The sequence below is a fragment of the Rhinolophus ferrumequinum genome, chromosome 16 (assembly GCF_004115265.2).
Source record: "Rhinolophus ferrumequinum isolate MPI-CBG mRhiFer1 chromosome 16, mRhiFer1_v1.p, whole genome shotgun sequence".
Taxonomy (NCBI): Eukaryota; Metazoa; Chordata; class Mammalia; order Chiroptera; family Rhinolophidae; genus Rhinolophus; species Rhinolophus ferrumequinum.
The window spans coordinates 21138107-21163483 of NC_046299.1; the positions used below are offsets into that span (position 1 = coordinate 21138107).

A 25377-nucleotide genomic window follows, 5' to 3' on the forward strand; every position below is an offset into this window, starting at 1 on the left:
ACTGGCTGTGGAATCTGGGCAGGTCACAAATAGAAGACAATAGGCTATGGATTTCATAACCCGTTAAGTGCGGCCAAGGTGCTGATGGTGCTGCCCTCCTGGCCTCAGCTACCCGGTCTAAAATAGGGGTCTCACAATTGTGTAAACAAGCTTTGGAAACTAAAGCGCCCTCTACAGATAAAAGCATTTAAGTCATCATTTTCCTTTGTGCCTCGTTACTTAGGGAGAAAGGCAACGATGCATTCATTTATCATAAAATTTGGTGAGTTATTTTAATCTATTCAACCTGCAAAAGAGAAAAGGGACGGGGTTGTATCTCGATTTTTATTTCCTTCCAGGGACAAAAGAGGTAGCCCCAGGAATCCGCGGCTTGTAAAACGCGCCGCGGAAAAGGCACAGTTGACTAGCTGTGACTTAACCCCTTCCGTTCCGCGGGCCTGGACTGGCTTTTAAGGACGTCCTCCTCAACTCCTTGTCGACTCGCCCCAGTTTATTCCAGTGGCCAGATCTCATCTCTCCCGTTCACCCTTCAATTCTACTGTACCCTCTGGAGTTCCTAAGGGTGTCAATGGGCAGACTTCCGCGGCGGACCCTGGGCCCGGCCTCTCTAACTCGAACAGTCCTCCTTAAGGAGCTTCTGCGGACGAGAGTAGAGGCGGGTGTTTTGTTCTTATAAGGAGGAAAAGTTTCAGTGACATCCAGGAAATGAGTAACTCCGACGCTCTTTAGAGCCCGGCTGATGGAGGCCAGAAGGCGGGAGCCTGCCTGGGTATCGCCGCCCCCGACCCTCTAATTGCCCCGCAGTACGCGGCACCTCATCCGCTGCCAAACTGTGGGCCCAGGCCCTGGGGACCCGCGAGTGCAGCCTGGGCCCACGCGGTCCTCCCCACAACGGGGAGCGGGAACGAAGGCTACAAGTAAGTTTGGGTCAACAGCCGCGAGGCTCTGCGTCCTCCTCGTGGGTTAGAAAAGGGGCGCGATGGAGACGGGTGACGAGGCGGAGCTGCGCCCCGGGTGGCGTCCTGGGGTGGGGGCGCCTGCTTGGCCCCCCGTACTGGGACTGACTGGAGACCCAGGTACAGCTTTCGTGCCAAGGCGGGGCGCATTGTGGTCTGGGGTTCATGCTTCCTACTTGCGCCGCGCGAGGTCCCGAGCTCCACGCTCCGCTCCAGCCCCAGCCGCGGGCAGCTCCTCCTCCTGGCGCCCGAAGCAGGATCATGTCTTTGTTCCTACTGCCCCGACGATCCTTACTTTTGACCATCTGAGCTGAGTGCTAGGGCAAAAAGACAGCCCCCATCCCCGCCCCCCCCCCCATCCCCGCCGCCAGTTCTTCAGCCTCTCCATTCCCGCCTTTCTTCCCCTCCTGGAAGGAGGGAGCAGGAGTGGAACTTGCTTATTCTGTTTAAGGTAGTGAAGCTATGAGGTTGCTGGGGCGGGATAAAGACCCCACCTCTTCCTCTTTCGGGACTGTTAGTGCAGGAGACCCCACGCTGTGCAAAACTTTCTCTAGGGGCTGCAAATAGTCTCTGCCACCTGACCCTTAACTCAGCTCAGTCCCTTCCCAGTGCCTCCGCCTTTCTAACTGCTGGCTGAAGTGACTCAGAAGCCCCACCACCGGGCTTCCCATCCAGAATGCTCCTTCTCTTTAAAAAAAAAAGAAAGAAAGAAAAGAAAAAAAATGCTCCTGCCCAGGAAGGGAAAATATTTTACTGAACCTTAGGAACCTCACTTTGCCTTTTGACCCTCCGCCTAATGTGAAATGCCGTCCCCCATCCTCCACCCCCTTCAAAAGTAGAAGAGCAGCAGATACTGACAGATCCTGGCCCCTGGTCTTTTGGATCTAAATCAGTTTCGGAGTTGTATTCTGTTTTCTTGTTTCTCTTTTGGATTTGACCCAGGGCCCTTCCCTTTTACTAACCAGTTCTACCTTGGAGAGGCTGAGGCTGCCAGGTAAAGCTAATCTGTGCTCTGTGCAGTCACAGGCCCATGTTAGCGGGGAAATGTACAAGGCACACCTAGGTAGAATCGCTGCCATCCACCTCTTTATTGACAGGTTGTGTGCTTTTGAGTCTTCCTTCCAACCTACCTACATAAGTGGCTTCCATTGTTTGCGAATTCCATGTCTGCTACTGCTCCAGGCCTTTCTGCCCTCCTGTTTCCCACTTGTGGGTAATCATGAAGTGGTTATACCAATGCTGCTCTCCCTGGGTGGATTGAAAGGCTTTTGTTCAAGTGCCATCGTCTCACTCCGTAATTGTCAAAGATGCAGCAATTTCAAGCTTTTGGGGGCAAGGATCTGAACTTTTAACTCAACGCCATCATCCCAGAACCTGTCACCTTACCAGGAATAGTCTCTCGACTCTTCACCCATGCGGGAAACAAAGAAGAAGGGTATGTGGGTGACCTTTAAATCTGAGGGCATGTTTAGGGAGGAACTTCTGGATAGAGGATTCTGGCAAAATTGCCCACCAGAGAAGGTATTGTCTGGGAGGAACCTGGTTTTGTATTTTTCCCTCTTGGATCCTTTGGGATCCAAGAAAGAGAAAGAATGTGGGGGAGTCTGTCTGATGGAGAAGGTACACATCTGGACAGGAGGCAGTGATGAGCACCTCAGGCATGGAGCCCAGGAACAGTAGAGCTGGGCTGCAGGAGGCCAGAAGCACCGTTCTCAATGCCTCTTCTTGTGAGGGACACCACTGCCAAATGGGGATGTGTCCAAGAAGAGGGGGTGGATGGCATGGAGGGCCTGGAAAGTGAACTGGTAAGGGCGCAGAGAATGAACCGGCACTATTTCCTCTAAGGATGACAGTCCTCTGGCCTCAGGGCTGTGGCCTTTAGGAATCTCAAGCATTGTCAGGAGAAAAGAAGACTTGCTCTGTCCCGCCTCAGAGACTCACTGGTGAGAAGCAGGGAGATTGATCTTACTCAGAAGTAAGAAGGAAATTGTCAACAACCGGAGATAATGCGCTGCCTCGTCACTCAGCTGAGACAGGTGGCCATCAGCAATTACGAAAAAGAGGGTCCCTTCGGAGTGTAAGATTCTGGGGCTCTCTGTGTTTGGGTCTGAGAGTCTTCCAGTGGGCATGAGGTGGTAGGGCAGCCTGTGGGGCTTTTGAGGAAGACCTTAACCAAAGAGTGTCCTAGGTGAGGGCAAGTGCTCCAAGTGAGCTGAGAAGCAGGACCTTCTGTATGGCTGAGACCAGTCCATCTGGACCTCCCTCTAATCCAGTCTTGATGGGAAAGAGGACATCGCCGTGAGAATGCCAAAAGCTGATGAGAAGAACCTCCAGGGCTGCTACTAGCCTGTTTCATCCTTTGCGTGAATTAAAATAAGGTGTCCCTCTAAAGAAGAAAATGGCAACTTGGTGCCATTTAGAAAAAGGAGTCTCGTGGGTGGACACAGCCAAGGCCCATAGCTGGACAAGCAGAGTGTGTGAGCTGGATACATCCTCAACAACCCCCAGCCGGGTGTTTTTGAGCAGTACACCATCTGTACAACCATACACAGCAGCCCTGAGAAGCACCAATTATTGAGAACCTAACATGTGCCAGGCTTTTTTTTTTTAAACTACTTTGCCTGTGTTAACTCATTTAATCTTCATGGTAGCGCTATGATGTAGGTATTGTTATCCCCATTTTATAGATGAGGAAACTAAGGCACAATGTAGTAAAGTGCTCAGGAACCTGGAAGTTGAGTCCCAATTGCTGAACATTCCCAGAGCAAGAAGCAGGTTAAGCTTAAACAGCTAGTTTGCTTGGGAGCCCTCAAGGGAAAGAGGGAAAAGCAGTGGCCTTTTTCTTTCTTTGTCAAAGGAAGAAAGACCTGCTCCCAGCTCAGACAGAGGAAAGATGGCAAACCCATCTGGCAGCAGAAAGGCATGGAAAGAAAGAGGCAGGCCCTGCCTCGAAGGCTGATGGGAGGCCTGGCCCAAGCATCAGATGACTTTCCCTCTCCATAGCTGGGCGATGTGAGGTGGCAAATCCAGTTTGGGACCTGGCATGAGGGTGATGAGTAAATGCCACCTGGGTGTGGTGCAGAGGGAAAGGCCACAGCTACACAGGGCCCCTGATCTAGGTAGAAATCTCCCCCAGGAATGGGACGTGGGGAGTGTCTGAACAAGCTGTCCCGATACTTCCCCCCCACCCTCCAAATTCCCCATCCTGCCCAAGTCCCGTTCACCTGCAAACACCCTTCCCAAGCTCATTCAGGAAGCCTTTCCCAAAACTCTTACTTCGCAGCTCCATCTTTATGATTACTCATTTTCCACCAAGAAACCTGGTCCCTAATCTGAATAGCTGCTTGGGGAAGTGGCAGGGCCAGGACTGGCCGCTTACTACAACCCCTGTGTGAACATGGAGCAGTCCTAAGGCAGTGCTGGCTTTGGCTGCCTCAGCCACCTGGCCTGCCCAGCTAGCCTCTTTGGATTTAAAGGGCTTTCCCTGGTCTCTGTCCAGGCCCCCTCATGGCCTGTCTTAAGTAAGCTGCAGACTCCAGGTGCTCCAGAGCCAGTGACATGTGACCCACGTGGGCTTTAAAGGAGGGCAGACTTGGATTGAATCCTGGTTCTACTGCTTAGTAGTTGGGTGTTCTCTGTCTTTGGGTAAGTGCCTTGACTTTTCCAAGCCTCAGTTTTGTCATCAGTAAAATGGCAATAACCCTTCATAGCGCCTGTGTGGAAAATTCTGGGCACATGACTGGCACAGACCAGCAGTCTGGCTAGTACGAACTCTTAAAGACAATAGAGGGCAATTGAGAATCTACATTCTTTGCCAGATTGGGACCCTAGCTTCCCCTTGAATGCCACTGCTCCCTCCTCTGAGGTCTGAGCAAAGGGCAAGGTCGCAGGGACCCAAACAGTTCCAGATGGTGAGAAGGAGCTCATCAGTGCCCTTGCCTGTGGTTTGTGAGAGCTGAGGACAAAGCTACTCATCCTGACCTATCAGCTGACTCTGGGAGAGGGAAAGTCGGGTTTGCGGCGTGGCCTGTCACAGGCATCCAGCAGGGAGAGAAGTGTGAGAAGGGTTTCTGGGAGAGGAAGGGGATCATTTGGGAGTGCCCAAGAGGTCCACAGGATCCTCCTCACCAGTTGGGGCCTGTGATGTTTTCCCGCAGAAAGCACATCCCCCTCTGTTGATATGGCCCACCCCATGACATCAGCAGAATAGAAGCACCTTGCAGGTGACATCACTGTTGCCCAAGGCAACACCTCCACCTTAAGGTAGACAGGGAAGAACAAGAACCAGCCCAACTGTAAGACACAGGTTGAAGGGAGGGAGCACAGAAGACGTAACATCCATAGGTGTGTTTCTCAGAGGAGGGCAAGGGGAAGAGGGAGCCAGTTGGGGGGGTGTCTTCTGGCCTTGGGTTTGGCCCAGGGGAGTAGAGCACAGTGCTGACAGCTCAGTCTTGTTTTGTTCTCTGTACTGCGACTAGAATGGGAGCAAAGAGCATGACTCCTTAGAGTAGCTTCCATGGCTCCGGGCCTCCCACCTACAGCCTGAATCTGTGAAGGGAGACAGGAGGAGTAGGCTGGAGCAGGGATGGGGAAATCAGAAATGTGGCTTCCCTCTTCATTACCCTCAGCCCCTAAAAAAGCAAGAAACACGGATGCCCGTGTCCTTACTCCTTTGCGGGGTGACTAAGAGAGAAGCTTCATTCACTGACTGTGTGAGTATTTATTGTGCACCTGCAATAGGCCAGGTGCTATGCTAGGGATTCAGGGGCCACATGGAGCTTTGTGATCGAATGCACACAGCGGAGGAATGTCTGGAATCCACTGCCCCAGGAGTCAGTGCCAGCTGGAAAATAGAAGAAAGGTCTCACCGGTCACCTCTCACCCAGCTCTAGCATTCCCTGTGGGATTCCCATGGTTCACAAGGGTTCAGTGAAACCTGTGAAATCTTCCTACCCAGGAGTTCATGCAGGAATTCGGCGGTATCTGAGACATACCTGAGACTTTGGGAGTGGTATTCGAGAGGACAGCTACAGGTGTCTTCTGTGTCCTGCCAAAGGCAAAGCCTGGCGACAGCCCTGTTTATAAGGCTGAACTCCACTGGCGATTCTGATGCTCTTAACTTGGTGAGCTGTGGCTTCAGCTGTGTCTCGTAAGGTGATGTGTTCTGTTCTCCTTAAGATAGAAATTCCTAAGCAAGGACTGCCCAATGCCAACACAAGTGAAAGATGCAGGAAATGAAGAACTCCTTGCCCTGAAGAAAGGTGAAAAGTAGATGACACGGTAGCTTTCCTTCTAAAGAGGGTTCAAAACAGGAATCTCCTTGTCTTTCAACTTGAAGGTATCTGATTAAATTAGTTTTTGCTTTGTGCAACTGGCCATAACTTCAGATAGTCTAACATACGTGTAGCTTCCCTGACATTCATCCAGCATATCAGTGGCTAAAGTAATTGCCCTAATTTTTGTATGAATGTAGCTTTTTCAGGGTTATAAATGAAAGTGAGAGTATCGTTGCCAGAGAATATTATTTGCAAATTGTGCTTCTATTTACAAATCTGGTCCTCAAAGCAGTTGTCATGCCCTTTTGTTCATAAAACTAGAATAGCCTTTAAAAAAAAATAATGGTTTCATTCATTGAGCACCTGCCCTGAGCAAAGCCCCATCTAGAGGCTTTGCATATATTTATTTCTCTTCCTCAAACAGCCCAGTTTTACAGGTGAAGAAACAGGCTCAGAGAGGCCAAGCAACTTGCCCAGAGTTGCAGAGCTGAAAACAGCAGAGGCAGGACTCAAACCCGGATCTGTGCCTCCCAGAGCCTTAGACTCTTTCTGCCACTGCTGGCCTCTGCTGGACATCCTGGCCCAGTGAATGTGAAGGCAGCATACAGAATCCCACAAAATCTAAGTGTCAAAGGTGAGAAGATAACAGGCAGACCACCAACTCCAGGTTCCCTCCTGCTGTGACGCGCTCTGTGATACTAGCTGATGGAGCTCAGTTTCCTTGTCTGTTAAAAGGGGACAGCAGCAGCCAGTATCAGATAATATTCAGAGCCCTTTGAGATCCTCAGATGCCAGTCCCACAATTTTCAAATGACTCACTTACGCGTGAGTAACGCAACGCAGTGGGACACTTGCTGCGGAGGAGGAGGAGGGGCTCAGCTTTGAAGCTACCCTGGGCTGCTCTGTTCTCCCTCCAGGTCATTCCTGGATGCAGGAGAGTCTCTCACCAGCCTGGATCAAACCAGAGGGAGGGCGTTGTCATAATTCTGGCCCGGCTTGTTGGTGCAAAACCACGTGCTCATAACAAACTGTTCTCCTGGGAGCATGTTTCAATAAATAGCCTTCTTAGTAGCAGACAGGGGACATGCCTGAAGTTCATGAAAGGGTCCTTTGTTTGCTGAGACTTTGTTCCAGAGTCGCAGGGGAGGCTGGACCATAGTGTGCCTGGGCTGGAGGGGCTGGAGGGGAAGAGAGTGGGGGATTCCTGGCACCCCTGTCTGCTGCCCCAGAATGCCCCCAGGACATCCATGCCACCTCCTCCCTGTTGCCTCACCCCAAAACACACTGCCCAATGTCAGAAGAACCTTCACTCCCTTTCCTAATCCACTGCAGAGAAGGCTTCTCGGTTCCTTTGGCACAAAGAGCATCTCATCCCAGATCCCACCCCCAGAATCTCTTCATTGAGTCTAACTCCCTGTTTCATGCCCAAATTTCACCTAAATTGTCACCTCCCTTTCCCTAAACAGTACAGGGGAAGAAGCCCATAGGTGCATGTCTAATGTTTCACAGAAACCAGGTCAATGAGCAACATCATGGGAAGACTGAAGACTGGGAAGTCAGACAATCCTGGGTTCAAATCCTGGCTCTGAGACACTGAGTGAGTGGCCTCACTTCTCTGTGCCTTAGTTTCCTTATCTATAAAATGGGGATAGCGCCTCCTTCAAAGGTTTAGAGACATAAAGCATTTTGCACGATGCCTAAATCCCAATAAGTGTGGTACATTGGTTGCTATTTACTAAACCTTCCCATGGGTAAGAGGGCCATGTGGCTTGTCAGGTTTTCTCCAGAAAGGGAGACTTGCTCATCACTCTGCCTAGGATTGCTTCTCTGTTCCTTCTTTTACCTAAATTGCATCAAACCCTGAAATTCTCCATTTACCTTCCATTTCTGTAGGACATCTGAGCACGGAGGTGGGTGTCGGGGAGAGGCAGCTGGGGGTCAGAGAAGCTGATGTCATGGTTCATTCCTGGGCCATTTTCTTGTTAAATGGTGGTGGTGAGTCAGCTTGCAGTTGGATGAACGCTGTCCAGACCTAAAGCGGCTGTGGTCTGTCTCCAGGGCTGCGTCTGGAAGGGTTTTTGCGCATACTTCCCAAGGCACTTCCTGCTTTTGGCGCTTTGCTTTTCGGAACACAGGGTGCCTCCCAGGAAAAAAGCTTAGAAGTTACTTCATCCAGGACTTGCTACTCTACTCCCATTTCAGATTCCTACTTCTGGGAGTAAAGGCAGTAAGGTTCTTTCCTAGTCCTGACTCCATTCACTCATTCATTCAGAAAGCATTCATGGAGCGCCTGTACCTATGCTGCTGGGCATCAGAGAGCAACACTGCTCTGGCCTTTGAGGAGCTCATAAGGAGTGGGGGAGCTGCCAGTTGATGCTGCCCAACTGGAGGGCAGAGCTGAGCTTCCCAGGTGCCAAGCTGCCTGCTCTCCCTCTGTGGCAGCCCCTGGGGCCTTTAGAAGAGAACAAGGAGGTGGGGGAGACAACTTAGCCATGTCCCCACACTTCTGGCGTTGCTGCAGGGATGCTGGTCACCCCCTTCTTCCCAGAGGAGTCCCTAAGATGCACCCACCAGGATTTAACAAATCAAAAGGGAGACCTGGCCTTATCACCAATACCAATGCCAGTGGCAGTGTCCTTTACAGGGCACTATTGTGTGACTTTGATGCCCTAAATAGGTACTATTGTCACAGGAAGTAGGAGAGCCAGGATTCAGACCTAGGCCTTCTGATTCCAGAGTGTGCCCCCTTGGCTGCTATAGCTAAATCTCTACCAAGTGTTAAGCTCTTCTGAGCTGAAGAGCTGTGAGCTGTATCTTTCTGGGTGGCCTTGGGACAAGAATTATGTCCTGGTGAACTTGGTGGTATCTGTGGCTGCTTGCTGTCCACTCCCCACCACTGTATACCTGTCACTGGTTCAAGGACACCTACTATGTGCCAAGTGCTGCCTCCAGCAGAAGCCAGGGCAAAGAGAGCACAGGCATGACTCAACATCCTTCCATCCCTGTGGCTGGAAAACGATGTAGTTGTAGTAGGTTGTTGTTTTGTGTAATTCACAGGGAGTGTGACTCTACAGTCATAGGTGATTCTGGGGGTAATATTGCTAACTGTTCCTGGCCTTCTGGTCTAGGCCACCTGCTTTCCCAGGAGGAGGAGAACTGCTTTGTTCTGACTGGTGTGGCCCTCGTGTGGGAGGGTACCCAGGTCCCAGCCAAGAGGCCGACCACAAGCTCTTAAGTTTTTTACAACGGGCTTGGCCTTCCCCTTGCCTTTGTGTCTCTTGCTGTTTTCCCGTTTATTAAGATGAAAGGGGTTTTAGATCTTTGCAAGCACAGGGCGTGTGTGTGAGCGTGTGAGCGTGTGTGCGTGTGCGTGTGTGTGTGTGTGTGTGTGTGTGTGTGTGCAGGAGGCCCATGCTGCTTCCTTTTCTCCCCACCCGTCTCTCCCTCTCCCTCTCTCCCCAGCCCAGCTGGGGCCCAGGCATTGTGTCAGGTACCGCCCAAGCCACAGGGGACCAGGGTGGGAGAACAGCCCAGGAGTTCACTGTGTGGGGGCCAGAATGTCTCCTAGCCAGGACATGAGTAAGAAGTGGTGCGGTGGGGAGGGTGGGGAGGGGAACTGGCTTTTCTGTGGCCATGGAAAAACCCTGAGGAACCGTCATCTCCATGCTGAGAAGCCAGGTTGTCTTTCTGAGCTGGTCTCTCTGTTTCCATCCAGGGAAACAAGGAAGGTGACTGCTTGACACCAGCAGTCTGTTTAATCCCATCCATCCCCAGCTTATCTGTGAGAGGGGGCAGCGGGTGTCCAAGGGAGGGCTTTGTGTTCCCTTGGTTATCCTTTGTATTTATCCTCTGGTTGCTGCTACACCCCTTCAAGTCTCCTTCCTCCCCATCAAGCCAGTATGTTTGCTGTTGTCTGGACCCTGCTTTCTGTCACTGCAGCCTACCCTCCCTGGCCCCCAGTGAAGTGTGCTGGCCCCGAGCATTCGCTGCTCTGCTTGAGGCTGGGGGTGCAGAGAACACAGGGTGGAGGGAGAGACAGGGGACAAGTTTGGGGTTCCCTGGCATGGCTGCTTGAGGTGGGTGTTATTGTTCCCTCCTCCAAAGTGCAGGTGCTCTTGTGGGTGAGATGGGTCCCACAGACAGAGGGAAATTGTGACAAATACAAGCTGAAGCCAAGCCAACGTCTGACAGCAATGAGGGCTGCTTCACCACGGGAAATGGTTAGCACGGTGTTCTATTGTTAGCACGCCCATGTGATTTCAGGGCTAGAAATCTGAGGAGGGAATTCCAGGGGTCAAGGGCCCCTCGGTGCACTCTCTCTGCAGGAAATGCACCCTTCCTAGGAATGGAGGGCGCTGAAGCTGGCCTCCTATTGAAAGTGGGTGTGTCCAGCACGCAAGGTGAGCACGCTGCTGGGTCCCCAAGATCGCGTGTCCTTAGTGCTATGAGCAGGCAGCCTTGCATTTGGTCTCTGCCAGGCAGTCTGGGGGATGGCAACACAAACAAGCCCTGCCTGGCCCTGCCCAAGGAAGGCAGTAGGCTGAGACCAGAACTTAGCAGCTCACTGATAAAAGGGTTTTCTCCAGAAAGGGAGACTTGGGGTCACTGGGAAAATGGTGGGGGTCTGGAGCTGCAAGCCTGGCATGGGTCCAGCTGCTCTGCTCTCTTCCTACTTGTGTGGCCTTGAGCTCCTGCCTGGCAAATGGGGCTGCTGCCCAGGTGAGAGAGCTAACTCAGCATGAGTCCTCACCTACACAAGGCGCCAGGCACTTGCCTGCACTCAGAGGGGCTTCACAAATATTCCCTCTCGCTCCCCTTGTCGTCTCCCTTTCAAGAAAGAAAGATTTGTCTCGGAGATGGGGGTGGGGAGGGGTCGGGAAGGCTCCTGGAAGCTGCTTCTGAGATGGGCTTGCTTTGAGGACTGTCGCAGGGTTTCGGCTGCAGATGGGAGGCGTGGACACGGTGCAGGGGACGGTGGGGAAGTGTAGGGGGTGGTCAGAGACAGTGGATAATCTGAAGTGGCAGGGGCAGGCCCGAAGAGAACGAGGCAGGCTGGGGCCAGGCCATCAATGTCAGGTTTAAAACTCAGTCCTATGTGGCACGGAAACAGGAACCCTCTGAAGTGAAGAAGGGAGATCTCCAGCGCCAGGGAGGCTCCCTGGGCTGGCTCAGAGGGACTGATTCCAAAGGTCCATGCAGGCTTTGCCGGGGAGCCCCATCAGAGTGAAATCCCCAGGCTTTGGTGCAGAGCAGACACTAAGGCGGAGGTGGCTGGGAGAGTGGAGGTGCCGAGCAGACTGGGAAGGCCACTTGGGGGCCTGGGTGGGGAGAGTGCATTGTCGTTGAGATGCGTTAGTCTCCTGGGGCTGCCGTAAGGAAACACAAAATGGGTATCTTAAAACACAGATGTTTTCCCTCAGAGTTCTGGAGGCCAAAGGTCTGAAATCAAGGCACCTGCAGGGCCACACGCCCTTCAGTGCTCCAAGAAAGAATCCTTCCTTGCCTCATCCAGCTTCTGGTGGCTCCAGGCCTTCCTGGGCTGTGGCACCATCACTCCCACCTCTGCCTCCATCTTCCCTCGCCTTCTCCTCTTGGTCCGTTTTCTCCTTTTCTGTCTCTTTATAAGGACACTTATCACTGGATTTAGGGCCCAGCCGGGTAATCCAGAATGATCTCAGCTCAAGATCCTTGATTTAATTACACTTGTAAAGACCCTTCTTCCAAAGTCACGTTCAGCATTAGCACATAGACGTATCTCTTTGAAGACCACCATTCAACCGACTACAGTGACTCTTGGATTTGAGGTGACCTGCGGAGAAAGGGGGATGTGGGCCCAGACTCAGCGCTGGCAGGGAGCCCCTCCCTTCCTTGTCTCTGTGACCTGCCGACGCCCTTGTCGTCCCTTGGCCTATTCCCCCTCCATGACCCAGCCCAGTCTGTCTGTCTGTCTGTCTATCCCAAGATGCTGTGATTTTCCATGATGTCCTGTGGGCCAGGGCGTCTGCTGTGAGGAGTCAGGCAGCCATGTCCTTCCTGGGAGATTGATGGCTTCCCTGCCTTCTATGTCCTCTGGAATAGGAAGGATGTGGGCTCTCCCACCCACGTCGGCAGAGTCCAGGCCACTGTCCTTCCTGTGCCTGAACTAGTGGCCACATGACCTCAGTCCAGAGGATGGGATTGGCATCCTGGTAACTTTTTGGAAACGCTTGCCTCTCCTCAGAGTGGGCCTTGAGGAAACTGAATGCTTTGGCAGGTATGACCAAGCACCCGCTGTGAGTCTGGCCAGTGTGGCCACAGGCTGTCACAGCAGAGCTCACCTTGTGAGAAGGCTGCTCCCCTCGCAGTGGATACTTTCCCACGGGCTCATCACTAGGTCCAACCTCCACTGGGCATGGGGACGGGGGTCTCTTCTCTCCGCTTTTATTCTGTGCTGCTCCCGTACCCTGGGTCCTCCTGAGCCTGGGTCCCTGCTCAGTCTGTCTGGGATCTTCCCTGGGTTGGGAAGGACAGTGGAACTCTGGGGACCATAGACCTTCGTCTGTAATACCGAGTGCTCCCAGGGCATACCCATTAAGCTATAGGGTCTCTTTCTCTTTTCTTCAAGTCCCTGGGGAGGCCGTGGGGAAAGCATTTGTAGAAGCCCTGAGCCACAGGTCTGGCTCGTAGTTAGCCCCCATAAATGCTCGTGGTTATTCTGAGGATAGCTTCTGGGACCAACTGGGAGACATTGGAAGGAACTCAGTGACCCGTAGGGTGGCAGGTCCGAAGAAGTTGAGCCTAGTTGGACAGACTAAGGGCCTGCCCAGTGGGAGAGATGGAAGGTGGTGGGGAGAGTGGGGGCGTGGGGCGCTGGGGAGAAGATTTGCAAAGATGCTGAGAAGAGGAGGTGCTGGGGGCCCAGAACTGCATCCTTTCTACCCACTTTCTCAATTGTTTTTTGTTGGGCCTCTTCCTTCCTCTTTCCTTACTTCCTTTTTTGGCCTGCTCCTGAGGTCTGCCAGGACCCAACCCCCACCCCCAATGCGGCTCAGCCCCCATCTTGCCCCCTACAATTCCCCTCCCACATCTCTATTTGGGGTACAAATGAAAAGAAACGTCAGCCAGAGATGCCCCCATGGTGGCTCTATGGCCTTGCTCTTGGGACGTGGGCCAGCTCTGCAAGGCTCCCTGTTCTGGAAGAGTGGGAGCCAGTCATGTTGAGCAGCGGTGTATTCAGAGGTGCTCTTATCAAACCATCTGTGCTGAGTCTGTCTGTCCTCTGGTCCTGAGTTAGGTGAAGAGGAAGACATTTGTGGAGACTTGTCACTGCCACAGCCGACCATCACCTCCCAGATTCATAGTAACTCAACTCCCACTGACTCTGGGCACCTGCAGTGTGCCCTGCACTGAGCCTGGTGCCCTGGCTGTGGACCTTGCTAGAGCTGCAGGTAGGAAGGCAGGGACCAACTGGTAGGTGAACTGACACAAGTAAAGAGCAGGAAGGTGACTTGACATGATGGAGTTCAGAAAAGGGCGGGGCAGGCCTGCACTGAGGGGCAGGCTCCTGGGAGGAGGGGCCCCCGAGCGGGCCTCGAAGGACAGTGCTACTGGACTCGGTGGGGAGACTGGTCTTACCCCAGTATGGGCCATGGGCTCTGCTAGAGAGAAGCGTGGAATCAGGTATGAGGCAGAGAGTCCAGGCCACGGGAGGAGAGCTTCCCCAGGGCTTCAGACAGACTGCTCGAACTCCAAACCAGGATTCAGGGTCAAGCTGGTGCTCTGTGTGCAACCAATCCTTTCTCACCGTCCTTTTTCTCCAAGGCCTGGGAAGCGTGGGGGACAGCTGATCTGGGTGATTTTGGTGGTCACCACTGGCAATGGTGCCACGGATGTGCCACTGGGCAGTAGGAGGTGGCAGGACTCACTCATCCCCTATGGGAATGGAGGGAGAGAAGAGAGGGACAGAGTCAGTACAGACAGGGAATCTTACAAGCCACCCCGAACTCCCTGACCATCAGTCTCTTCATAAGATTTTCAGAACTGATGTTCTGAAAATTAAATAACAAAACACATGCAGAGTACTTAGCTTTCTAAATGGGGGCTGTTAATGAAAATATGACTTTCACTACTCCTCTCCTGTCTATGCGGGAATCCCTGTGAGGTCCACAGGGTGATGGCCAGCCTGCCTGGACCACCTCTACCTCCACTACACCACCTCCCCCACCCCCAGTCAAATGCATCTCCTCTTTAGGCCTCGGTTTCATCATCTGTAAAATTGGCATAGATTAGTATAACTCTAAATTCTGACACTCTTAAATTTGTGGCTTTATTGCTCCCAAACAACTGTGTACCTCCTTAGCTGTAACTGCAAAATTTCAGCACAGGCAGGCAGGCACACAGTAGGGGTTCAGCCCAAACTTATGGAGAGCTTGGGTTGCCCTTGGCCCCTTCTTTCTGGGAGGACCCAGAACCTAAGTAGTGAGAAAGGGATGCTTTGGGGCAAAAAGTGCCCTCCTTTGCCATCAGCCCACCTCCCTTATTCCATCCTACGGAATAAGGAAGCACATCAGCTGCTGCTGTGCGCTCAGAGGACGGTGCAGCGACCCGGCTGCTTTTGCTGTTGTAATGGGCGTGGGGCAAAGCCTTGGGGAACTCCAGGACCTGGATTGTGGGGATTCTGAGGAGCCCCACCCTCCTCCTTGGGCCTGCCTGCTTTGGGCAGGGGTGAACTCCGACTTGAGAGGGCATTAAAAACACTGGGGGGGCTCAGGAACACACAGATGCTGGGCCGCAGCCCTGGAATTTCTGATCAGCAGGTCTGAGAGTACACCTGCATTTCTAACAAGTTCCCAGGTGAATCTGGGCTGCTGTGCTGGGAACCACATTGGAGAGCCACTGTCCCAGGGAGACTGCTGGGCTGCTGAGGAAGGGGTCTTAGGCACCCCTGCTGCTGAGGCTACAGTCAGCCTGCCTTGGGTGGGGGAAGGCGGGGGATGGGGTAGAAGGCGTATGGATGATCATGTCATGGGGTTGGACACAGGCTTCCACTGCTCCGGTTTGTTACAGAAATTCTGTCTGGAAGGAGGTGGGGAGGTGGAGCCGGGGTTGCTCACGCATAGCTCCCCAGGAGGTGGGCACAGGACCAGTCTACAGAGCGGGAATGAAACCCTCTCCCTCAATCTGTTTGTAGCCTGTTGCTCACACGCAGTTTATGCCCCACAGCGCATTCTGTCCTGTGACGTACTTGGTGGCTGGCCGCTTCCCCACGTGGGTTGTAGTGCTTTTACTGCCGAGGATCATGCCACGCTCATGGTTGTGGGCCCTGCAGCACCGGCATGTTCCTTGAGAGCAGAAGGTGCTCTGTACACATTCTAGCACCGTGGAAAGAACTTGGGCTTTGCCAGTAGAGGCAGACAGAATAAGTTAAATCTTGACCCAACTGTGCCTTTTCTAGTTGTGTGGCTAGAAAACAACCTTGTCTTTTGGGCTTTGATGAACTCATCTGTGAAATAGGGATAACCCACCACTTAGAAGGTTACAGGGGTCACTGTGTACAGTGCCCCGCACACCTACTGAGGGCTGATGAATGGAAGTGTGTCACTGTTAGACAACTCATAGTGGCATGCACTGGTTAGGCTTGGTGGAGGTGCTGTAGGGCTCTGGGGATACACGGGAACGAGGGGCCCCAGGGAAGGAGGGGCCATCTTGGATTTCTCCCCTAGGATCTGGCCAGGCTCAGAGTAAGGGTCTGAGTAAATCATCATCGGTCCTGGCCGACCACCTGCAGTCCTCCGCCCCAGCCCCTGCTGCCCCGTGACCCTGGCCGTTTGCCAGGCTAAGTTTAGCTGTGACCTGCATGGGCTGCCATGCTCTGTGGGCAGGGGCGGGGGTGGAGAGGAACTCAGCAGGTTTCCTGCCGACTTCCTGACAAGCAGATAGATACAACCCTCAGAGTGACCCAGGTTTATTTTCAAAACCCAACCCACCAGCTGGATATTTCTGACTACATGTGTGGGGCAGCCTCGTAGAGGTGAGAGCTTTGGGCCAAGGCGGAGATAGAATCCTTGAAATTGGAGGGGCAGGGGGCTTTGAGGATAAGTGTGTGTGTGTGTGTGTGTGTGTGTGTGTGTGGTTTTGTGAGAGGCTCCAGGGTACCTGTCCTGTCCCCATGGTCTCCAAAAGTCTTCACTGCCCAGATTCTCTCCCTTCGTTCTTCTGACCCTGGGTCCCCAGGGCAGTGTTCCCCGTAACTTGGTTTCGGGAGGGGAGGTAGAGGAGACTTCAAACTCAGCCTCATCTAGTGGGCACGAAGCAGCCACAGCCCGGCCTGTTCCCCGTCCCGGAGGTGGCCGTAGGCAGGGCCAGCCTGTGCAGAGGTAAACAAGGAGCAAAATGACTGCTGGGATCCCATCTGATCCCTGGGAGGGAGTTGATGTTTTAAGTAAGGAGTGAGTCAGAGGGAACTCCACCTCCAAGAGGATCCAGGTCTCAGAAGGCTTCTCCCCTTTGCTGGGGGGCAGGGTGGACAGCATGGTGTGCCAATCAACAGCAGTACTGGGGAGCATAGGTGCTTTCAAAGCACTTTTGAGCGTGTGTTCCTCCACGCCCCAGGGACTTAGGTAGGGCTGCTGTGCTTGGCAGGTGAAAACAGGCCACTGGAGGCCTAGGGGAAGGAGCTAGTATTGTAAGGTGCCTACTCTTGGCCAGGCACTGTGCTAAGCACCTTAGATGGATGATCTCACTTATTAACCCAATCTCCCTATGAAACAGGGCCTGTTCTTAGCTCAATTTCAGAGGTAAGGCAGTGGAGCCCCAGAGACGCCAAGTGACTCACCCAAGACCTCTCAGCAAGGAGCAGAGTCTAGGTTGCAGCCCAGGCCTGCCTGCAGCCCAGGCTCCTTCCACTATTTCCCTTGGGCTCCTGTTGAGTCTTGTTTGTAACTCTACTCTACTCAGTGTTACTGTGGGCTGCCTGCATGCCTGCATCCTGCCAGAGTTCCTTGTAGGGTCATCTGTATGGCCCACTGCATCTGGAACCCCTGCAGGCAGGTTCATCTGCTATTCCTGTCCCATCACAGTCATCCTTTTATAAGAAAACTTGCTCAGAGGCAAGCATTTTGCTAAGTGTTTTATATGCGTTCTCTCATCAAGCTTTACAATAGAGGTATTATCCCATTTTATAGATGAGGAGACTGAGGTTCTGAGAAGTTGAGTGATTTGTCTAAGGTCACATACCCAGTAGGAGCACATGCTGGGTGCTAACCCAGCCAGTCTGTCTCCTCCAGAGTCCATCCTATTACCCTCTCATACACGGACTCATCCCTCCAGTTGGTCTGGAGTTTTGAACTTTGCTGCTCCCGTACTAGGAGGCCTTTATAGCCCTTCATCCTCCAGCAGGCATGAGGATGGACGCAGGGAGCCCTGTGGAAGCCGTCGGGTAGAGAGGAGGACTTCCCAGTTGTAGGGCTTGGCGGGGCACCACTCCCCAGTTGGTGGCATCCTATCTTGAGTTGGCATGGAAACTAACCTAACCTCCCGAGTTGAGAGTTGCCAAGGGCTATTACTGTGACTTGTTAGGGCCTGCTGTGCCCAAAGGTGGCTGCCTATGGTACAGAGGCTCTAAAGGGCCTCAAACCCCCAAATTATCTCCTAACTGGCTGCTGCCTGAAATTCTGCTATTAGTACTCCTTTATCTTAAAACTCTGATCCATGTTAATCAGCCAGCCTCATGGCTGGGGCTTGGACCACCCTAGCAAAACTTTCCATTGATGTTTCTCTAATATAGAAGCCAGGGCTGACCTGTTTCTGCAGTTACCTAACAAGCTGCTCCTTGTCCTGGGGAAGAAAACCTGGCTAGCTGCCCCCTTACTTTTTTTATGACCCCATCCCCTTCCAGTCTGACTTACTCCACTTTCTCCTGTCATCACTTCCTCAAGTGGAAACATGTAAGTACTTTTCAGAGTTCACCTCTGAGGCCTGACCGTGTCTGCACACTGAATTCTGCTCCCGCTGGACCTTCCTCCCCACCAACCCGTTTGGTACCTGCTGACACATACAGCTGTGTATAGGGTGGAGTTATATCTAGGCAGCAGGTTTTGCCCAAGTAGAGGAACTCAGGTCATCTACAATGTGGCACTGCCAGGGAGAACCTGCAAAGATGCCCTTACCTGGTGACAAATACCTGCTTGTTGACACCATTAGGCTAAGAACCACAGCAGGTGGCTTCAGCGTGCAAATTCAAGATCAGGGAATGGGCTCAGGCAAAACGAAGACGCTCCTATCAGCAGGTGTTGGCGTGGGGGGAGGAGGAGGGAGGAAGCCTCTGTATCCTCTTTGTTGTCCAACAACTGATTTCATTTGGCCATTGGCTCTTCTGGCTGAAGTCTGGCAGGAAGGGAGCAGAGCACGGGTGGAAAAGGCCCATTGTTACTTCCTTAAGGCTCCTGTCAGAGAGAAGAGAGGGTATAATGTAAGGCTTACACTATAAGACAAAGCTTCTCAGGCTTTAATATGGATGGTATTAAAATGCAGATTCTGGTTCCATAGGTCTGGGGTGGGGTGACATTCTGCATGTGTGACAAACTCATAGGAGATAGTGCAGCTGCTCAATCTGAATAGCAATGATTGTAAGGGGTCAGTCCTTCCCCCAAAAGTCACTGGATACCTGAAGATCCATTTAGCCTGGAGGAATGGAGTGTCTCCTTTCACAAGTAAGAAGTTGGATCCAAGTTCAGATGACTGGTGAGAGGAAAGCCAATGACTCAGTCACTCTGGTTGTCTCCAAGATTGTCCTGGGGGAAGACCCAGGAGAAGGGCAGGAGATCAGTGTCTGAATTTGGGGTAGGTCTTCCAGATCAGGACAGGTTTACAGTGAAGGAAGATAAGGGCTCAAAACTGCCTCAGAAACAGTTGCTGTTCAAGGAAACCACGCCATGCGTTGTTCACTGTGCTGGGTACGTAGTTTGCATGGATCACCGCATCCATCAGTATGACGACCCTGTGGGTACTATGGCTTTCCTCTTGTACAGTAAGGAAACGGGGGCTCAGAGAGGTGAGTTAACATGTCTAACAGCTAATCAGTGATGGCTGGCTTTGGAACCCAGCCCTCTTATTCTTAACCACTAGGCTTTACTGCATTGAGGAAAGACATATTTGCCAGGAAGCATTCACTGGGGGGAGATGGGGGGATGTCTTACTTCGGTACTATTTTGGTTTCAAGTGATGGAAAAACAAACTGACTTCATCACAAGGGGAAATTTATTGATTTACATGAGTCCAGAAGTCATAGCTTCAGGACTCCAAGGGGTCTACTTTCCTATTTGTTGGCATCTTTCTCAGGCACACCCTTGGCTTTGAGGTAGCTAGAGAGCCCACAGCACATGTAATCTTATTCCCATTGGTCCCAACAAATCCTACCTCTGTCTCCCATTGGCCCAAATGGAGTTACATGCTCTTCCCTGAACCAATCATTGTGGCCAGTGGGAAAGCGGGGGGCGGAACTAGTCTTGTCCTAGGTTATATGCTCACCCCTGGAGCTGGGAGTGGGTTTATTCCCACCCAAGCCGTAAGGACTGGGAGTAGGAAAGGGTTGGTTCCCAGGGAAAGTGGGGTGCTTGCTACCAGAAAGAGGAACGTCTGGGCAGACAGAAACAGAGGTCCGCCACAGTGGGTTGTTCAGCCAGGATGAACAACTGGTGTAAGACGTTGGGGTTCTTGTTCCCCAAGTTAGTCTTGAAGCACATGAGGAGATGGTGGGTTGGGTGCAGGGAGAACAGTAAGACATTCATCAGCTCTGCAGGCTAGGGGTTGGTGGGAGGGTCCAGGGAAGATGTGATGTTGAAGGAAGCTTGGTGTGACTGTCGGTTTCTCTCTGTTCCCAGGAGAGCTCCAGCCATGGCACTGGGGCTCTTCCGGGTGTGTCTGGTGGTGGTGACAGCCATCATCAACCACCCACTGCTGTTCCCACGGGAGAACGCCACGGTCCCCGAGAACGAGGAGGAGATCATCCGCAAGATGCAGGCACATCAGGAGAAGCTGCAGCTGGAGCAACTACGCCTGGAAGAGGAAGTGGCACAGCTGGCGGCCGAAAAGGAGGCCCTGGAGCGGGTGGCAGAAGAGGGCCAGCAGCAGAATGAGAACCGCACGGCCTGGGACCTGTGGAGCACTCTCTGCATGATCCTCTTCCTGGTGATCGAGGTGTGGCGGCAGGACCACCAGGACGGGCCATCGCCCGAGTGCCTGGGTGGTGACGAGGACGAGCTGCCTGGCCTGGCGGGCTCCCCGCTCCGAGGCCTCACCCTGCCCGACAAGGCCACGCTGGACCACTTTTATGAGCGCTGCATCCGGGCGGCTACAGCCGACGCTGCCCGCACCCGCGAGTTCGTGGAAGGCTTCGTGGATGACTTGTTGGAAGCCCTGAGGAGCCTCTGCAGCCGGGACACAGACATGGAGGTGGAGGACTTCATTGGCGTGGGCAGCATGTACGAGAACTGGCAGGTGGACAAGCCACTGCTGTGCCACCTCTTTGTGCCCTTCATACCTCCTGAGCCCTACCACTTCCACCCAGAGCTCTGGTGCTCCGGCCGCTCAGTGCCCTTGGATCGCCAGGGCTATGGCCAGATCAAGGTGGTCCGGGCTGACGAGGATACGCGGGGCTGTATCTGCGGCAAGACCAAACTCGGGGAAGACATGCTGTGTCTCCTCCACGGCAAGAACAACCTGCTGCGGCCCGGCAGCGAGGTGGAAGACCCATTGTGTGCCAAAGGTTCCCCATACCTGAACACAATGCAGGTCATGAAGTGGTTCCAGACAGCCCTCACCAGAGCCTGGCACCGCATCGCCCACAAGTATGAGTTCGAGCTGGCCTTTGGCCAGCTGGACACCCCAGGGTCCCTCAAGATCAAGTTCCGCTCGGGGAAGTTCATGCCCTTCAACCTGATTCCTGTGATTCAGTGTGATGACTTGGACCTATATTTTGTCTCCCACCTTCCCAGGGAGCCCTCTGGGGGGACCCCGGTGTCCAGCACTGACTGGCTCCTGTCCTTCGCTGTCTACGAGCGACACTTCCTCAGGACCACATCAAAGGCACTGCCCGAGGGTGCCTGCCACCTCAGCTGCTTGCAGATTGCTTCCTTCTTGCTCTCCAAGCAGAGCCGCCTGACCGGCCCCAGTGGGCTGAGCAATTACCACCTGAAGACGGCCCTGCTGCACCTCCTGCTCGCCCGGCGGGCAGTGGACTGGAAGGCCGGGCTCCTTGAAGCTCGTCTGCATGAGCTGCTCTGCTTCCTGGAGAAGAGCCTGCTCGAGAAGAAGCTCTATCACTTCTTCATCGGCAATCGCAAGGTTCCTGAGACCATGGGACTCCCTGAGGCCGTGCGAAGGGCCGAGCCTCTCAACCTCTTCCGGCCCTTCGTCCTGCAGCGAAGCTTCTACCGGAAGACAGTGGACTCCTTCTATGAGATGCTCAAGAATGCCCCAGCACTCATTAGCGAGTACTCCCTACATATCCCCACAGACCATGCCAGCCTGCCCCAAAAAGCTGTTGTCTCATAGAGCAGCCAGGACCTCGAGGGCCAAGACACAGGGCATCCCACCTGTATACAGTCCTGGGGGCATCGACAGGCCCTATCCTAGGAAGATGGCAGGCTTTGTTGGGAGGCCTGGCGCAGCCTGCCAGGAAAGCCAGGCCCTATCGTGTGCAGGAAACAGAATATCAAGCCAGAAGCTGGTTTGCTTTCATGCTATTGGGGCCTGCTGGTGAAGCTATTTGGGTTTGGGGACTGATCCTTTGCAGGTTGCTTTTGGATCATCACGAATGGCCAAGATGATGATGGAACACTCTGTAGACACTGAGTTAGAGAGAACGCAACAACAATTTGGGTGTAATTCTTTTTACATCCTAGGTCCAGTCTTTACTTGAATATCAACAGGAATGCTGATCGACAGGAATGCTGACAGGGATCCATGTTAAGACCCTCACCTCTGTTTCCAGTAACACTTGACCCCGGCGTCTGCAACCAAAGCACTAATAGGGACAGGTGTGGGAATTCGCAACCTTCCATCCACAGCCTGCACAAAAGGGGTCCCACTGTGGCTGCCATTTTTTATATTATTTGGAGTAAAGATCTAGTAGAGATTCAAGGCCCCAAATGGCTAGTCTCTGTTGCATAGAGGTGGGTACTTAGGGCAGGGAGTTTTCAGTTGACCACTGTTTCAGCTGCACATGTCATTCAAGGTGCAAACCCTTCTCTCTGCCTCTCCCCCAGCACATCACTGTGGGGGCCACATACCACGCCAGGTCCAAGCTCAGTGGCCCCTCACCCCTCTCTATTCTCTCCACAGCTGATCTCTCTGACCATTAGTGTGGTACAGGAGGGCAGACGCTGAAGGCCGAAGCTGATAAAGAGAGGCACAGGGTGGGGTGAAGGACAGCCTGGCATCCAGGGTGCTGGGGGTTTGGCTTGCAATCTGGCCTCTGATACCCAGTTCAGAGGAAGTTTGCAGAGCTGAGAGGTGAGGGATGCTGTAGCCCTGAGTCCTCAAGGTCCCAATCCTAGAGCAGGCCAGGCCTGGCAACAAGAGCTGCCGTGGAAACCCAGCTCCCATCTGCAGGCCCCCAAACCCCCTCAGCTGTTCACTCCAGCGGGGCTCCCTCACTGCACAGAATCCCTTTCTGGGTGGTTCTTGCTGGCTGCATGGATAACCAAGACCCAAAGAGCCTGACAGAGATTCAGCTGACTGGGAACACACAGGAACAGCACTGCGGGCATAGTCCCAGGCTTCAGAGGCCACCTTGGCACTACTGGGAGCTGCGGTGACTTGGCAAGCACCAGAGCCTGCAGTTGGAGCTGGCCTGTCTCCGAGCGTGGTTTAGGCGGGTTGGGAAACCATTCCCCCACTTGTGGCTTCACTGGTCCTTTGGGATTTCTTTTTTTGGCATTGCCTCAGTAACCCTTGCAGAGGGTCAAAGCAGCACAAGAATGAATGTGCCTTCACCAGCACGTGGGTTCACCTTTCAGGGTGTAAGCTGGCCATGCCTCCCAGACAGCATACCCAGTTCCATGGAGGTGTCAGGCTCACCACGAACTGAAGAAAAGATCCTGTCCCTACCCCTGGAGTGCTGTCAGCTAGCCTCAGAGTGCTTAAGAAGATGGACAGTTTTCCTGGCAGGCTCTATTCAGGGTGGGAGGCTCAGCTGTGATGGGGCACTGACGTCTGTAGAAAGCCTTCCGTGTGAGCTGGACGTAGACAGAACAGTACTTGGGTCTCCCCCTTCTCACCCCCGAGTCTGCCAGGATGCATTTCCAAAATTGGGGTGAATTTTCTTATTTATTATCGCCTCTTCATCCTATTTCATTGTGCGTAGAAGAGATCCCAGCAACCAAGAACCAGCCTCCAGAAGCCAAGACCAAGCCTGACTCTCCTTCAGCTTCCCCTTTGCTTCCAGAAGAAAATTCATTGAAAAAAATACCTTCTGGCTTCTTGTTTATACAGGGGCCAGAACTCAGTGGGAAAATGGAGATATTTTATGCACCCAAACTGCTTATGGAGCAGAAAGTAGCAGGGCTCTTGGTGTTTCATGCTGCCTTATTTATATTAAAGAAAGAATTCTTGCAAGGAGTAGTAACTGGTCACGTGCTTGTTTTTAACTTCAGGAAATCGGTGAGGTTCCTGAGGGAGGTAAATTTCCTATTGACGAGCAGAAGCTTTCACTCTTTTTTATCCTTATGCTTTCAGGAAACTTTTAAAAAATAGCAAAATAGAACATTTCTAGCCCATCTTTGAGGCAGCCTGGAGAGTTCCAGAAAGGTCCTCTGAAAGCCGGCTCTAGGGTGGAGTCCAGCACCTTGTTTGATAGAGTTTGGTGTGTGCCAAAAAATGTGGGAGCTGGAAGTAATGTGAAGCTTTTGGTTTTCTAGAAAAGAGCCTGTCTTTTAAATGGAAGCGTTTTAGTCCTTCAGGGCACTTAGGCCTTTCCACTATGGACAACCCAGCCGTCTTTCTCCGAGGTACCTCTTTTCCTTCCCAAGGTCGCGTGGCTTTTACCCAGCATCTGCTCACTTGCTGTGCAGAACGTTCTAGGACTGCATTGTGCTGAGCCTCTTGACAAGGCTGAAACGAGTAGTGTGGCCCAAGGCCAAGAGGTTGGTTAGGTTGGGAAGGGTCTTGCATCCTCAAAAGCCCCAGCCCCTTTCTGCCTTGCTAAAGCACAGCCCGGGTTGAGAACCTGAGGCCGGCACTTTGGTTCATAATCAAGGGTGTCATCAGAATTACCTGGAGAGCTTGATCAAATGCCCACACCCCACGTTGAACCTACATGGCACCCAGGTAAGGCTCTACTTCTAAACTAAAGCTCCCTCAAGTGACTGATGACATCCCTAGTTGACGATGGCTTTGCACGCCCTTTCAAAATGGCAAGGTAAAGAAAACTCAAGTGGACTGCTTTCCTGAGAGAGCTGTTGGCAGACAGACCTACGTAAAGCCCACAAACCTGCTTGGGATCACCTAAGTGGCCTCAGCTACACCACAGCTTCCCTCGAGTGCACCCACTCTCACAGGGATAGGAGGAGCAGGAGAAGATGGGGGAGGCCAAAGCTGGTGAGCACCTCTTTCTAGCAGGCCATTAACAGTCCCCAAGCATTTACGGGAGCCTCACCTGTGCGAGGCATTGTGGGGGGGGGGCGGAAAAAAACTAGGACCAAGCTTGTGCCCTGGGAGGGTCAGAGTACGGTGGCCTCCCACCGTATGAAAATCATTACAAGAAAGATGGAAATGCACTGCTGGTGGGGTCAAAGGAGAAGCCCTGTTAGGGCGTGCTCTAGGTGTGGCCCCGCGCTAACCACCTGGGTATCACCTGGGGGGTTTCTGGGCCATCCCGCAGCCGTCAGTGGAATCTCTAGGAGTCCCACAGGAATCTGTATTTTGACAAGTTTGCCAGGTGATACTGAGAGCCCAAGAATCACTGATAAACCTGGGCGGATTAGGGCAGGGCCTGATGATAGAGCGCTGCCTGGTAGAGCTTCTGCAAGATAAACAAGACTGACCAGGAAAAGCACTCCAGCCAGAACCATGAAGTGAGGGTGGGAAAGCGTAATAGGTGTAGGCAACATTTAAGTAGCACCTACTGTGTGCCAGGCACCTTTCTACATGCCGTTACAATATATTAA

At 52.9% G+C, this 25377-nt stretch overlaps 1 protein-coding gene across 2 annotated transcripts; it reads left to right on the forward strand.

The window, feature by feature from the left end:
- The first annotated feature begins 260 nt into the window (after positions 1–260).
- On the forward strand, positions 261–24600 carry ITPRIP (inositol 1,4,5-trisphosphate receptor interacting protein). Of its 2 annotated transcripts, none has more exons than XM_033130436.1 (2): positions 261–917; positions 20092–24600. In XM_033130436.1, the coding sequence occupies exon 2, from the start codon at positions 20105–20107 to the stop codon at positions 21761–21763; it is 1659 nt and encodes a 552-aa protein (XP_032986327.1). In that variant the 5' UTR covers positions 261–917; positions 20092–20104; the 3' UTR covers positions 21764–24600. The 2 variants fall into 2 exon arrangements, with proteins under 2 accessions (XP_032986327.1, XP_032986328.1); XM_033130437.1 differs by lacking the exon at positions 261–917 and adding an exon at positions 15831–16241.
- The last annotated feature ends 777 nt before the right edge of the window (positions 24601–25377 follow it).

Excerpts from the sequence above, each read along its gene's own strand:
- ITPRIP (XM_033130436.1), top strand. The coding sequence starts at position 20,105 with ATGGCACTGGGGCTCTTCCGGGTGTGTCTGGTGGTGGTGACAGCCATC.